The following is a 15,000-nucleotide window of genomic DNA, read 5'->3' on the forward strand; positions in this document are numbered from 1 at the left end:
TGTTCTCCAGTTGACGAGGAAGCGGTGCGACCTGAAGAAGAAGCTGCGGGTCACGTTTGTGGGCGAGGCCGGGCTGGATATGGGGGGTTTGACGAAGGAGTGGTTTCTGCTGCTGGTGAGACAGATATTCCACACTGACTACGGTGAGAACAGTTTCACAAAGCTCTTTATTGTTCTCAGACTGCCTGTGCTGCAGCACCTCTTTTCACCCTCTGTCTGAAACCAGAGCCCAGTCTGCTCTGATAGTGATGTCACTATGTTCCGGAACTTTGGGATTTCAGCCTTTGCAGACCATTTACATGCACTAACACCTACAGAAACCAGCGGTGGAAAAGCTTCATTATTCTGTAACTTTATTCTCCTTCACTCCAACTTATTTTAGGTTCTGAGGAAAAATTTAACATTTGAAAAAAAGTTTAAATTCTTTGAAAGATTCAAAATTCTGAGAAAAAGTCCAAATAAAATAAAAATAATAATAATTCTGAGAATATTTTAAATAATAGGTCAAACTTCTGAGAAAAATGTAAATAATTGGGGGAAAAAGTGAAAATCTGAAAAAACATCTAAATTCTAGGAAAAGTTTACAAATCTGAGAAAAAATACCTTATTTGAGAAGAAGTAAAACAATTAATAAAAAAATCTGAGAAAAAGTCAGATTTCGGAATAATGTGAAAAAAGTGAAAATTCTGAGGAAAACAAATCAAAGTTTGAGAAAAAGTTTATATTCTGAGGAAAGTCCACATTTATAAGAACATTGGAACAACAAATTCAGATAAAAATGTAAAGGGGAAACCCCTAAAAGCAGAATAGGGTCTCTTTATCTTATCTTACTGAAAAGCAACAAGAGAAGCTGCCGTAAGGAAGAAGAACATTTTTAGACTTCTGACAGAGTTTGATCATTTTGGATTCAAACTGAGCTGTGGTGCTCTCATTCCCTCGACTATAAACCATCTCCATGAAACAGATTCAACCCAGAGAGTAGAGACTAGAGACTAGAGACTAGAGACTAGAGAGTAGAGAGTAGAGACTAGAGAGTAGAGACTAGAGAGTAGAGAGTAGAAACGAGAGAGTAGAGACTAGAGAGTAGAGACTAGAGAGTAGAGACTAGAGAGTAGAGAGTAGAGAGTAGAGACTAGAGAGTAGAGAGTAGAAACGAGAGAGTAGAGACTAGAGAGTAGAGACTAGAGAGTAGAGACTAGAGAGTAGAGAGTAGAGAGTAGAGACTAGAGAGTAGAAACTAGAGAGTATAGACTAGAGACTAGAAACTAGAGAGTAGAGACTAGAGAGTAGAGACTAGAGAGTAGAAACTAGAGAGTAGAAACTAGAGAGTAGAGACTAGAGAGTAGAAACTAGAGAGTAGAGAGTAGAAACTAGAGAGTAGAGACTAGAGAGTAGAGAGTAGAAACTAGAGAGTAGAGACTAGAAACTAGAGAGTAGAGACTAGAGAGTAGAGACTAGAGAGTAGAAACTAGAGAGTAGAGAGTAGAGAGTAGAGACTAGAGAGTAGAGACAAGAGAGTAGAGAGTAGAAACTAGAGAGTAGAGACTAAAGAGTAGAGACTAGAGAGTAGAGACTAGAGAGTAGAGACTAGAGAGTAGAGACAAGAGAGTAGAGAGTAGAAACTAGAGAGTAGAGACTAAAGAGTAGAGACTAGAGAGTAGAAACTAGAGAGTAGAGACTAGAGAGTAGAAACTAGAGAGTTGAGAGTAGAGACTAGAGAGTAGAAACTAGAGAGTAGAGACTAGAGAGTAGAGACTAGAGAGTAGAAACAAGAGAGTAGAGACTAGAGAGTAGAAACTAGAGAGTAGAAACAAGAGAGTAGAAACTAGAGAGTGGAGACTAAAGAGTAGAGACTAGAGAGTAGAAACTAGAGAGTGGAGACTAAAGAGTAGCGACTAGAGAGTAGAAACTAGAGACTAGAGAGTAGAAACTAGAGAGTAGAGAGTAGAGACTAGAGAGTAGAGACTAGAGAGTATAGACTAGAGAGTATAGACTAGAGAGTAGAAACTAGAGAGTAGAAACTAGAGAGTATAGACTAGAGAGTAGAAACTAGAGAGTAGAAACTAGAGAGTAGAAACTAGAGAGTATAGACTAGAGAGTAGAAACTAGAGAGTAGAGACTAGAGAGTAGAGACTAGAGAGTAGAAACTAGAGAGTGGAGACTAAAGAGTAGAGACTAGAGAGTAGAAACTAGAGACTAGAGAGTAGAAACTAGAGAGTAGAGAGTAGAGACTAGAGAGTAGAGACTAGAGAGTAGAAACTAGAGAGTAGAGACTAGAGAGTAGAAACTAGAGAGTAGAGACTAGAGAGTAGAAACTAGAGACTAGAGAGTAGAAACTAGAGAGTAGAGACTAGAGAGTAGAGACTAGAGAGTAGAAACTAGAGAGTAGAAACTAGAGAGTAGAGACTAAAGAGTAGAAACTAGAGAGTAGAGACTAGAGAGTAGAAACTAGAGACTTGAGAGTAGAGACTAGAGAGTACATACTAGAGAGTAGAGAAACTATAGAGTAGAGACTAGAGAGTAGAAACTAGAGAGTAGAGACTAGAGAGTAGAGACTAGAGAGTAGAAACTAGAGACTAGAGAGTAGAGAGGAGAAACTAGAGAGTAGAGACTAAAGAGTAGAGACTAGAGAGTAGAGAGTAGAAACTAGAGAGTAGAGACTAGAGAGTAGAGACTAGAGACTAGAGAGTAGAAACTACATACTAGAGAGTAGAGAAACTATAGAGTAGACTAGAGAGTAGAGAGTAGAAACTAGAGAGTAGAGACTAGAGAGTAGAAACTAGAGACTAGAGAGTAGAGAGGAGAAACTAGAGAGTAGACTAAAGAGTAGAGACTAGAGAGTAGAGACTAGAGAGTAGAAACTAGAGAGTAGAGACTAGAGACTAGAGACTAGAGACTAGAGAGTAGAGAGTAGAGACTAGAGAGTAGAGACTAGAGAGTAGAGAGTAGAAACGAGAGAGTAGAGACTAGAGAGTAGAGACTAGAGAGTAGAGACTAGAGAGTAGAGAGTAGAGAGTAGAGACTAGAGAGTAGAGAGTAGAAACGAGAGAGTAGAGACTAGAGAGTAGAGACTAGAGAGTAGAGAGTAGAGACTAGAGAGTAGAAACTAGAGAGTATAGACTAGAGACTAGAAACTAGAGAGTAGAGACTAGAGAGTAGAGACTAGAGAGTAGAAACTAGAGAGTAGAAACTAGAGAGTAGAGACTAGAGAGTAGAAACTAGAGAGTAGAGAGTAGAAACTAGAGAGTAGAGACTAGAGAGTAGAGAGTAGAAACTAGAGAGTAGAGACTAGAAACTAGAGAGTAGAGACTAGAGAGTAGAGACTAGAGAGTAGAAACTAGAGAGTAGAGAGTAGAGAGTAGAGACTAGAGAGTAGAGACAAGAGAGTAGAGAGTAGAAACTAGAGAGTAGAGACTAAAGAGTAGAGACTAGAGAGTAGAGACTAGAGAGTAGAGACTAGAGAGTAGAGACAAGAGAGTAGAGAGTAGAAACTAGAGAGTAGAGACTAAAGAGTAGAGACTAGAGAGTAGAAACTAGAGAGTAGAGACTAGAGAGTAGAAACTAGAGAGTTGAGAGTAGAGACTAGAGAGTAGAAACTAGAGAGTAGAGACTAGAGAGTAGAGACTAGAGAGTAGAAACAAGAGAGTAGAGACTAGAGAGTAGAAACTAGAGAGTAGAAACAAGAGAGTAGAAACTAGAGAGTGGAGACTAAAGAGTAGAGACTAGAGAGTAGAAACTAGAGAGTGGAGACTAAAGAGTAGCGACTAGAGAGTAGAAACTAGAGACTAGAGAGTAGAAACTAGAGAGTAGAGAGTAGAGACTAGAGAGTAGAGACTAGAGAGTAGAGACTAGAGAGTATAGACTAGAGAGTATAGACTAGAGAGTAGAAACTAGAGAGTAGAAACTAGAGAGTATAGACTAGAGAGTAGAAACTAGAGAGTAGAAACTAGAGAGTAGAAACTAGAGAGTATAGACTAGAGAGTAGAAACTAGAGAGTAGAGACTAGAGAGTAGAGACTAGAGAGTAGAAACTAGAGAGTGGAGACTAAAGAGTAGAGACTAGAGAGTAGAAACTAGAGACTAGAGAGTAGAAACTAGAGAGTAGAGAGTAGAGACTAGAGAGTAGAGACTAGAGAGTAGAAACTAGAGAGTAGAGACTAGAGAGTAGAAACTAGAGAGTAGAGACTAGAGAGTAGAAACTAGAGACTAGAGAGTAGAGACTAGAGAGTAGAGACTAGAGAGTAGAGACTAGAGAGTAGAAACTAGAGAGTAGAAACTAGAGAGTAGAGACTAAAGAGTAGAAACTAGAGAGTAGAGACTAGAGAGTAGAAACTAGAGACTTGAGAGTAGAGACTAGAGAGTACATACTAGAGAGTAGAGAAACTATAGAGTAGAGACTAGAGAGTAGAAACTAGAGAGTAGAGACTAGAGAGTAGAGACTAGAGAGTAGAAACTAGAGACTAGAGAGTAGAGAGGAGAAACTAGAGAGTAGAGACTAAAGAGTAGAGACTAGAGAGTAGAGAGTAGAAACTAGAGAGTAGAGACTAGAGAGTAGAGACTAGAGACTAGAGAGTAGAAACTACATACTAGAGAGTAGAGAAACTATAGAGTAGACTAGAGAGTAGAGAGTAGAAACTAGAGAGTAGAGACTAGAGAGTAGAAACTAGAGACTAGAGAGTAGAGAGGAGAAACTAGAGAGTAGACTAAAGAGTAGAGACTAGAGAGTAGAGACTAGAGAGTAGAAACTAGAGAGTAGAGACTAGAGAGTAGAGACTAGAGAGTAGAAACTAGAGAGTAGAGACTAGAGAGTAGAGAGTAGAGACTAGAGAGTAGAAACTAGAGAGTAGAGACTAGAGAGTAGAGAGTAGAGACTAGAGAGTACAAACTAGAGAGTAGAGAAACTAGAGAGTAGAGACTAGAGAGTAGAAACTAGAGAGTAGAGACTAGAGAGTAGAGAATAGAGAGTACAAATTAGAAAGTAGACTAGAGAGTAGAAACTAGAGAGTAGAGAGTAGAGACTAGAGAGTAGAGACTAGAGAGTAGAAACTAGAGAGTAGAGAGTAGAAACTAGAGACTAGAGAGTAGAGAGTAGAAACTATAGAGTATAAACTAGAGAGTAGAGAGTAGAGACTAGAGAGTAGAGACTAGAGAGTAGAAACTAGAGAGTAAAGACTAGAGAGTAGAAACTAGAGAGTAGAGACAAGAGAGTAGAGACTAGAGAGTAGAAACTAGATAGTAGAGACTAGAGAGTAGAGACTAGAGAGTAGAAACTAGAGAGTAGAGACTAGAGAGTAGAAACTAGAGAGTAGAGACTAGAGAGTAGAGACTAGAAAGTAGAGACTAGAAACTAGAGAGTAGAGACTAGAGAGTACAAACTAGAGAGTAGAGACTAGAAACTAGAGAGTAGAGACTAGAGAGTAGAGACTAGATAGTAGAAACTAGAGAGTAGAGACTAGAGAGTAGAAACTATAGAGTAGAAACTAGAGAGTAGAGACTAGAGAGTAGAAACTAGAGAGTAGAGACTAGAGAGTAGAAACTAGAGAGTAGAGAAACTAGAGAGTAGAGACTAGAGAGTAAAAACTAGAGAGTAGAGAATAGAGAGTAGAGACTAGAGAGTAGAGACTAGAGAGTAAAAACTAGAGAGTAGAGACTAGAGAGTAGAAACTAGAGAGTAGAGAGTAAAAACTAGAGAGTAGAGACTAGAGAGTAGAAACTAGAGAGTAGAGAAACTAGAGACTAGAGAATAGAGAGTCGAGACTAGAGAGTAGAAACTAGAGAATAGAGAAACTAGAGAGTAGAGACTAGAGAGTAGAGACTAGAGAGTAGAGACTAGAGAGTAGAGAGTAGAGACTAGAGAGTAGAGAGTAGAGACTAGAGAGTACAAACTAGAGAGTAGAGAAACTAGAGAGTAGAGACTAGAGAGTAGAAACTAGAGTAGAGACTAGAGAGTAGAGAATAGAGAGTACACATTAGAAAGTAGAGACTAGAGAGTAGAAACTACAGAGTAGAGACTAGAGAGTAGAGACTAGAGAGTAGAAACTAGAGAGTAGAGACTAGAGAGTAGAAACTATAGAGTATAAACTAGAGAGTAGAGAGTAGAGACTAGAGAGTAGAAACTAGAGAGTAAAGACTAGAGAGTAGAAACTAGAGAGTGGAGACAAGAGAGTAGAGACTAGAGAGTAGAAACTAGAGAGTAGAGACTAGAGAGTAGAGACTAGAGAGTAGAAACTAGAGAGTAGAGACTAGAGAGTAGAAACTAGAGAGTAGAGACTAGAGAGTAGAGACTAGAAAGTAGAGACTAGAAACTAGAGAGTAGAGACTAGAGAGTACAAACTAGAGAGTAGAGACTAGAAACTAGAGAGTAGAGACTAGAGAGTAGAGACTAGATAGTAGAAACTAGAGAGTAGAGACTAGAGAGTAGAAACTATAGAGTAGAAACTAGAGAGTAGAGACTAGAGAGTAGAAACTAGAGAGTAGAGACTAGAGAGTAGAAACTAGAGAAACTAGAGAGTAGAGACTAGAGAGTAGAAACTAGAGAGTAGAGAATAGAGAGTAGAGACTAGAGAGTAGAGACTAGAGAGTAGAGACTAGAGAGTAAAAACTAGAGAGTAGAGACTAGAGAGTAGAAACTAGAGAGTAGAGACTAGAGAGTAAAAACTAGAGTAGAGACTAAAGAGTAGAAACTAGAGAGTAGAGAAACTAGAGACTAGAGAATAGAGAGTAGAGACTAGAGAGTAGAAACTAGAGAATAGAGAAACTAGAGAGTAGAGACTAGAGAGTAGAGACTAGAGAGTAGAGAAACTAGAGAGTAGAGAAACTAGAGAGTAGAGACTAGAGAGTAAAGACTAGAGAGTAGAGACTAGATAGTAGAGACTAGAGAGTAGAGAAACTAGAGACTAGAGAGTAGAGACTAGAGACTAGAAACTAGAGAGTAGAAACTAGAGAGTAGAGACTAGAGACTAGAGAGTAGAAACTAGAGAGTAGAGACTAGAGAGTAGAAACTAGAGAGTAGAAACTAGAGAGTAGAGAGTAGAGAAACTAGAGAGTAGATAAACTAGAGAGTAGAGACTAGAGAGTAGAGAGTATAGACTAGAGAGTAGAAACTAGAGAGTAGAGAGTTGAGAGTAAAAACTAGAGAGTAGAGACTAGAGAGTAGAGTCTAGAGAGTAGAGACTAGAGAGTAGAGAGTAGATAAACTAGAGTAGATAAACTAGAGAGTAGAGACTAGAGAGTATAGACTAGAGAGTAGAAACTAGAGAGTAGAAACTAGAGAGTAGAGACTAGAGAGTAGAGAGTATAAACTAGAGACTAGAGAGTAGAAACTAGAGAGTAGAGAGTAGAGAAACTAGATAGTAGAGACTAGAGAGTAGAGAAACTAGATAGTAGAGACTAGAGAGTAGAGCAACTAGAGAGTAGAGACTAGAGAGTAGAGAAACTAGAGAGTAGAAACTAGAGAGTAGAAACTAGAGAGTAGAGACTAGAGAGTAGAAACTAGAGAGTAGAGACTAGAGAGTAGAGACTAGAGAGTAGAGAAACTAGAGAGTAGAAACTAGAGAGTAGAAACTAGAGAGTAGAGCAACTAGAGAGTAGAGACTAGAGAGTAGAAACTAGAGAGTAGAGACTAGAGAGTAGAGACTAGAGGGTAGAGAGTAGAGACTAGAGAGTAGAGACTAGAGAGTAGAGACTAGAGAGTAGAAACTAGAGAGTAGAGACTAGAGAGTAGAGACTAGAGAGTAGAAACTAGAGAGTAGAGAGTAAAGAAACTAGAGAGTAGAAACTAGAGAGTAGAGTAGAGACTAGAGACTAGAGAGTAGAGAGTAGAGAGTAGAGACTAGAGAGTAGAAACTAGAGAGTAGAGACTAGAGAGTAGAGACTAGAGAGTAGAGACTAGAAACTAGAGAGTAGAGACTAGAGAGTAGAGACTAGAAACTAGAGAGTAGAAACTAGAGAGTAGAGACTAGAGAGTAGAGACTAGAGAGTAGAGACTAGAGAGTAGAGAGTAGAAACTAGAGAGTAGAGACTAGAGAGTAGAGACTAGAGAGTAGAGACTAGAGAGTAGAAACTAGAGAGTAGAGAAACTAGAGAGTAGAGTAGAGACTAGAGACTAGAGAGTAGAGACTAGAGAGTAGAGAGTAGAGACTAGAGAGTCAAAACTAGAGAGTAGAGACTAGAGAGTAGAGAGTAGAGAAAGAGTAGAGAGTAGAGACTAGAGAGTAGAGAAACCAGAGAGTAGAGAAACTAGATGATTCCACGGAGAATCACAGATAACTCTGACAGTCTGGAGGAAATCCAGTTTGATGCAAAGTGAATGAAAAGAGAAGCCAAGCGTTATGAAGAAACAGGCGGAAAAAGAAAATCAGATTTTTATTAACGGAAAGTACATTTTTATTAGACGGACGGTCAGTGTTGGGTTTCTGGAACCTTGGCAACAAACTCTTATTTCACACCGGAGCAGGAGGGTCACTCTAAACATGTAAACCATTACAATCACTAACACATCAGAATCCCTTTGTTCGTCCTACAGGAGGAGATGTACCTTTTTACAGAAGAGTTTTTTTCTTTTGTTTAAAAAAAAAATGTATTCTACTATTTCAACATTTAGACAATCTATACATCCGACAATCAAACAGAATTAGTAGAAATAAAGTATGAGATAAAGTTAATGCACATGATATTTAAAATAAAAATGAACAGTTATTACAATTGACAAAGTACACATTTGGGTAGAGAAGCAGCAGCAGTGTTTATAAAATAAATTAAGTGTAACATTTAGACTAAACCTAAGAACCCGAATAGTTTCTCCATGATTTCCACGTTGTTCCTTCTCTGCGTTGGTTTGTTAGCGTCTCCTCTCTGTCTCTCCTCTGCTCGACTCGTTCTTTCCATCCTCGCTCCGTCTTTCCGCGGTCGTCTGTATTTTCTGTGCCAAGGGACGTCAGCCCAGAGAAACACACTCAATGAGAGCTGTGTTTCCCTCATTAGCAGCGAGGGAAAGCCCCGTCTCTGCCTCACACACACACACACACACATAGAGAAACACACACTCAGCTGCACACAGGCAGGTGTACGTGCACACACACACACACACACACACACACACACACACACACACACACACACACACACACACACACACACACACACACACACACACACACGTCACACACACACACACACACACACACACACACACACACACACACACACACACACACACACACACACACACACATAGAGAAACACACACTCAGCTGCACACAGGCAAGTGTACGTACACACACACACACACACACACACACACACACACACACACACACACACACACACATAGAGAAACACACACTCAGCTGCACACAGGCAGGTGTACGTACAAACACACACACACACACACACACACACACACACACACACACACACACACACACACACACACACACACACACACACACACACACACACACACACACACACACACACATAGAGAAACACACACTCAGCTGCACACAGGCAGGTGTACGTACAAACACACACACACAAACACACACACACACACACACACACACACATAGAGAAACACACACAAAGAGAAACACACACACACACACACACACACACACACACACGACACACACACACACACACACACACACACACACACACACACACACACACACACACACACACACACACACACACACACACACACACACACACGCACACAGGCTCTTTTATGCATGCAGCGGTGTCAGTTTCTGGTCTTGGAGATGTGAGGCTCCAGATGTGCTGGAAAGCTTCTTTATTCTGTCGACTTCATTCTGCGTAACGCTCCTCTCATCGTCTGTTTGTGTCGCTCTGACTCTCGCTGCTGACAGTTGATGGACTGGAAGGCAGAGGGACAATTCCAACGAGATCAGAGAGTTTTTCAATATAATTTGACTTATTTCGAGTTCTGCGAAAAAAGTAACATTTTTGAAAAAAAGTAAAAATTCAGAGAACAAATCTTAATTCTGAGAAATACTTCTAATACAAAAAATTCAGATTTCTGAAAATTCAAAATTCTAAGAAAAATGTAAACTTTAATTGATTTTTTAAAAAATGTTTTAAAAAAGAAAACCTTAAAAGATTTCTGTAAAACTACAAATTTGAGAGAACATTCTAAATTTTGATAAAAAAAGGTGTAAATCTTATTAAAAATTGAATTGTAGGAAAAGTTTAGAAATCTAAGTAAAAAGACATATTTCTTAGAAAAAGTTCAAATCTGAGAAAAAAGTCAGAATTCTGGTAAAAAGTTAAAAAATAAATAAATTTAAAAAAAGTCAATATCTGGTTTAAAATTTGTACAAACAGCTGTGCAGTGTTTTAATGGAGAGGGTGGAATCAGCTGTACTGAAACTGTCATAATAATGCATGAAATAACAAAAGGTCCATATCCCCTTAACTTAATGTTTTTAGACTGCAACTCTCATAGCGCCATTTTCAGTGATAAAGCTAAATGAAGCCACCGTACAATAAAGGGTTAGCATTATTCAAGATTGGTGATTAGAGTCCTAAAAGGGTTTTTGAATGTGTTTTTCGTTACATAAAGCACATTAAATTGCCTTTGTTTCTGAAATATGCTATAAATAAATAAATAAATAAAACGTTTTTAATTTGAGAAATGTGCTAAATGTAATCTTATTTTTCAGGGATGTTCACCTACATGAAGGACTCTCGCTGCCATTGGTTCAGCAGCTGGAAGTGTGACAACTATTCAGAGTACCAGTTAGTCGGGACTGTATCCTTCATCAAACACACACACACACACACACACACACACACACACACACACACACACACACACACACACACACACACACACACACACACACACACACACACACACACACACACACACACACACACACACACACACACACACACACACACACACACACACACACACACACACACACACACACACACACACACACACACACACACACACACACACACACACACTGTTCTCTTTAACTCCCCACCCTCTCTACTTTCACACACTATAACATTCCTCTCTTCTAAACCCCAGAGGAGTGGGAGATGCTGTATGATGTGTTTTTAGGCTGTGGTTCTGCACACTGAACGCCTTGTATGTCGTATTACATATGGTTTTATTCAGAAGAGAATATAGAATAAAACAGATAAGGTTTCACGCTGGAACATTTATCCAAAACAGAACGACCTCAGTGATTTTATACACTCTTAAATAAGGGATAGTGTGCAGCGAGGCGGACATTAATGAAAGGAGAACACAGACGCTGCACATTGTAACGCTCATTACACGACTACATACTTAATAAAAAAACGACTTTACCGTCAATATATATTTCAAAAGACATTATTGTATATATAAAATAGTCTGTTCCCTTCAGTGTTTGTTTACTTCCTGTCTGTCTTATTCTGCTGTTCCCCTTAATGTTTACTTCCTGTGTGTCTTCTCCTGTCTGTTCCCTTTCGTGTTTACTTCCTGTGTGTCTTCCTCTGCTGTTCCCTTTAGTGTTTACTTCCTGTGTGTCTTCCTCTGCTGTTCCCTTGAGTGTTTACTTCCTGTGTGTCTTCTTCTGCTGTTCCCTTTAGTGTTTACTTCCTGTCTGTCTTCCTCTGCTGTTCCCTTTAGTGTTTACTTCCTGTCTGTCTTCTTCTGTTCCCTTTAGTGTTTACTTCCTGTCTGTCTTCTGCTGTTCCCTTTAGTGTTTACTTCCTGTGTGTCTTCCTCTGCTGTTCCCTTTAGTGTTTACTTCCTGTCTGTCTTCCTCTGCTGTTCCCTTTAGTGTTTACTTCATGTGTGTCTTCTTCTGCTGTTCCCTTTAGTGTTTACTTCCTGTCTGTATTCCTCTGCTGTTCCCTTTAGTGTTTACTTCCTGTCTGTCTTCTTCTGTTCCCTTTAGTGTTTACTTCCTGTCTGTCTTCTTCTGCTGTTCCCTTTAGTGTTTATGTCCTGTCTGTCTTCTTCTGCTGTTCCCTTTAGTGTTTACTTCCTGTCTTCTTCTGCTGTTCCCTTTAGTGTTTACTTCCAGTCTGTTAGCGTAGCAGAACTCTGGAAAGTTCAAATTGACCAATCAGAATCCAGTATTCAACAAAACCGTGTAATAACAGTATGGGGGTCGGACTACAACAACACATCATCACCGCACCGCTCTATAAAGATGCTTTGTGTCTCTTTGTTTCACATTAACAGTAAAAGTGTGTTTTTCTGTCCGGCAGCTTTCCAACTAAAGAGCACATGTTACTTCAGACAGCTGCACATTCTTTCCTCCACTTGCAGCTTGTTTGAGCTGGAAATTAGCCCCTTTAGCTCGACACTTACGCTAACTATACCGTGTGTGTGTGTGTGTGTGTGTGTGTGTGTGTGTGTGTGTGTGTGTGTGTGTGTGTGTGTGTGTGTGTGTGTGTGTGTGTGTGTGTGTGTGTGTGTGCGTGCGTGTGTGTGTGTGTGTGTGTGCGTGCGTGTGTGTGCGTGCATGACTTCATAATGACCTTTAATGGTTCTGCCTACCTGTAATCAGTAGTGTTCAGAACACACACACACACACACACACACACACACACACACACACACACACACACACACACACACACACACACACACATACTTAACCTAAACACACAATTACATCACATATGGTCACCACATGTGGCAGCTATGAACACTCTGTGTGTGTGTGTGTGTGTGTGTGTGTGTGTGTGTGTGTGTGTGTGTGTGTGTGTGTGTGTGTGTGTGTGTGTGTGTGTGTGTGTGTGTGTGTGTGTGTGTGTGTGTGTGTGTGTGTGTGTGTGTGTGGTTGTGTGTGGTTGTGTGTGTGTTTGATCTGAACACTACTACTCAAGTTGAACCTTGTATTTAAACATAACATTATTGCTTTCATCTAACCCGGTGGTCACCAACCTTTTTAAGCCCAAGATCACCGACCTCGGCCGAGGTGAAAGGCGAGATCTACCTATTGCAGAATTGAGTGAGAAAGACGGCCCAGACAGTGCTTCCAATTTGAGGCCTTTTATATCTGGCTCATCTGAATTACTGTTACAATGAAGGCTCCATAATCAGCTCACGGCATATAGCCAGGGGTAAAGTGCTATTGGGGGGGCGGACCTCACCTCCTCTAGGGGGGTCAGGGGGGATGCTCACCCGGCAAGATTTTTTTTTAAATATTGAAGTTGAAAGCATCAATCTGGTGCACTTTGAGAGCAACATGAAGAGATCTATGGATACCTCTCTCAGCACCCAGATGAAACACAACTGTAAACAGATTTTCTTTTTCTTTATGGATATTTTACAAATCACTCCCCTTTTAAACTGTATTCTTCTTTTACTGACATATAGTAGGCTATTTCATACCTGTTTTTCATGTATTCTCTTATTGTTTGTATAACTATAATGATCATATGAAGGTGTGCCGCCGAAATAATCTTTTGAATAATTTGTGACAAAACCGTTCTAAACACTCAGAGAGTCCTTTAGCTCACCTGAGCCCCTCAGTCTGACAGGAGAGGACTCTACGCAGCTTGTTGTGGAAACAGCTCCTTATGTCCGTTAGTGCAGCTAGCTAACCAGATGCTAACATCACGGTCCCTGCTAGCACCGGTCCCCCTCTCTCCCTCTGTCTCCCCCACTCCCTCTCTCCCTCACACTAAATGCGCATGTGTGCACTGTGCGCATGCCCACACACACAGAGCCGAGCTTGAATGTCACAAGCACACGTGTATTTCCATGCAACTCTCTGATTGGTCTGGTCTGTTGCCTCTGTCGCGTTCACTGAACACGGGAAATTACAGTCCTGCCGTCGTCTCTTGTGTCATGATGAGGTTCACGTAAAGCACGGTTAATGTATTATATTATTGAGGTGTCTCAAATATACGTTAATCAAGTGGCACCTGCTAACGGGGCGGTGGATGATAGGTTTACATCTAAAAACGTATTTTTCCAACATTATTATTTTAATTTAATTTAACTTTCTTTTGTTACTTTTTTTATTAACGGGCCGCGATCTACCCGCACTACACTCGATCGAGTGGTTGGCGACCACTGATCTAACCTAACACAGTCATGTGAAATCTCTTCACATAAAACGTTTAATCAAAGTCAACGGTTCAGTTTACTACAAACACTACATGTTTACGCTTTTATCCAAAGCGACTAACATACTCAATACTGTGGACAATCCCCACAGGAGCAATTTTGGGTGAAGTGTCTCAGGGACACAATGACATGCTGATTGCAGTGGGGTTTGAACCTGTGACCCTCTGATCCCAACACCAAGGCGCTATCCACTGCGCCACATGCCTCCGTAGTAGTAGTAGTAGTAGTAGTAGTAGTAGTAGTAGTAGTAGTAGTAGTAGTAGTAGTAGTAGTAGTAGTAGTAGTAGTAGTAGTAGTAGTAGTAGTAGTAGTAGTAGTAGTAGTAGTAGTAGTAGTAGTAGTAGTAGTAGTAGTAGTAGTAGTAGTAGTAGTAGTAGTAGTAGTAGTAGTAGTAGTAGTAGTAGTAGTAGTAGTAGTAGTAGTAGTAGTAGTAGTAGTAGTAGTAGTAGTAGTAGTAGTAGTAGTAGTAGTAGTAGTAGTAGTAGTAGTAGTAGTAGTAGTAGTAGTAGTAGTAGTAGTAGTAGTAGACACACACACATATGGCAAGCCATTTGAGTATTTATTCCACATCCTTGATATCAGACGGCAGCTGTCTACACTAGTTGGCTCTTTGATTCCACTTGTTAGAGATATGGTCAAACTAGTTTGGCATTCTGCTTTACTAGTTCAATAAAACATTACACTAGTCAGTCTTTTTCAGCGACTAGTGGCACTTTTGTCCGACTAGTTAGCACATAAGCCTTACTAGTGACGCCAGGAGCAGCACTAGTTGCACCAAAGTATCAACATGTAAGCTTTTTCATGAACTAGTGACCCTCTGACCGTACTAGTGACGCTAAAAGTCTTACATGTTAACTAGTGCGCTGCAAAAGCTCTGACATGTTAACT

General features: G+C 40.1%; 1 protein-coding gene across 1 annotated transcript in view; it reads left to right on the plus strand.

Annotated features, from left to right (window-relative positions):
• Positions 1 to 15,000, plus strand: part of hectd2 (HECT domain containing 2) — a 57,968-nt gene that overhangs the window by 15,352 nt on the left and 27,616 nt on the right. Inside the window, exons 13-14 of the mRNA XM_079689320.1 lie at positions 11 to 143; positions 10,685 to 10,773. Of these exons, the coding sequence (XP_079545446.1) occupies positions 11 to 143; positions 10,685 to 10,773 (222 nt within the window). The remainder of the gene's footprint in view (positions 1 to 10; positions 144 to 10,684; positions 10,774 to 15,000) is intronic.

Source organism: Notothenia rossii, assembly GCF_949606895.1.
Source record: "Notothenia rossii genome assembly, chromosome: 6".
Taxonomy (NCBI): Eukaryota; Metazoa; Chordata; class Actinopteri; order Perciformes; family Nototheniidae; genus Notothenia; species Notothenia rossii.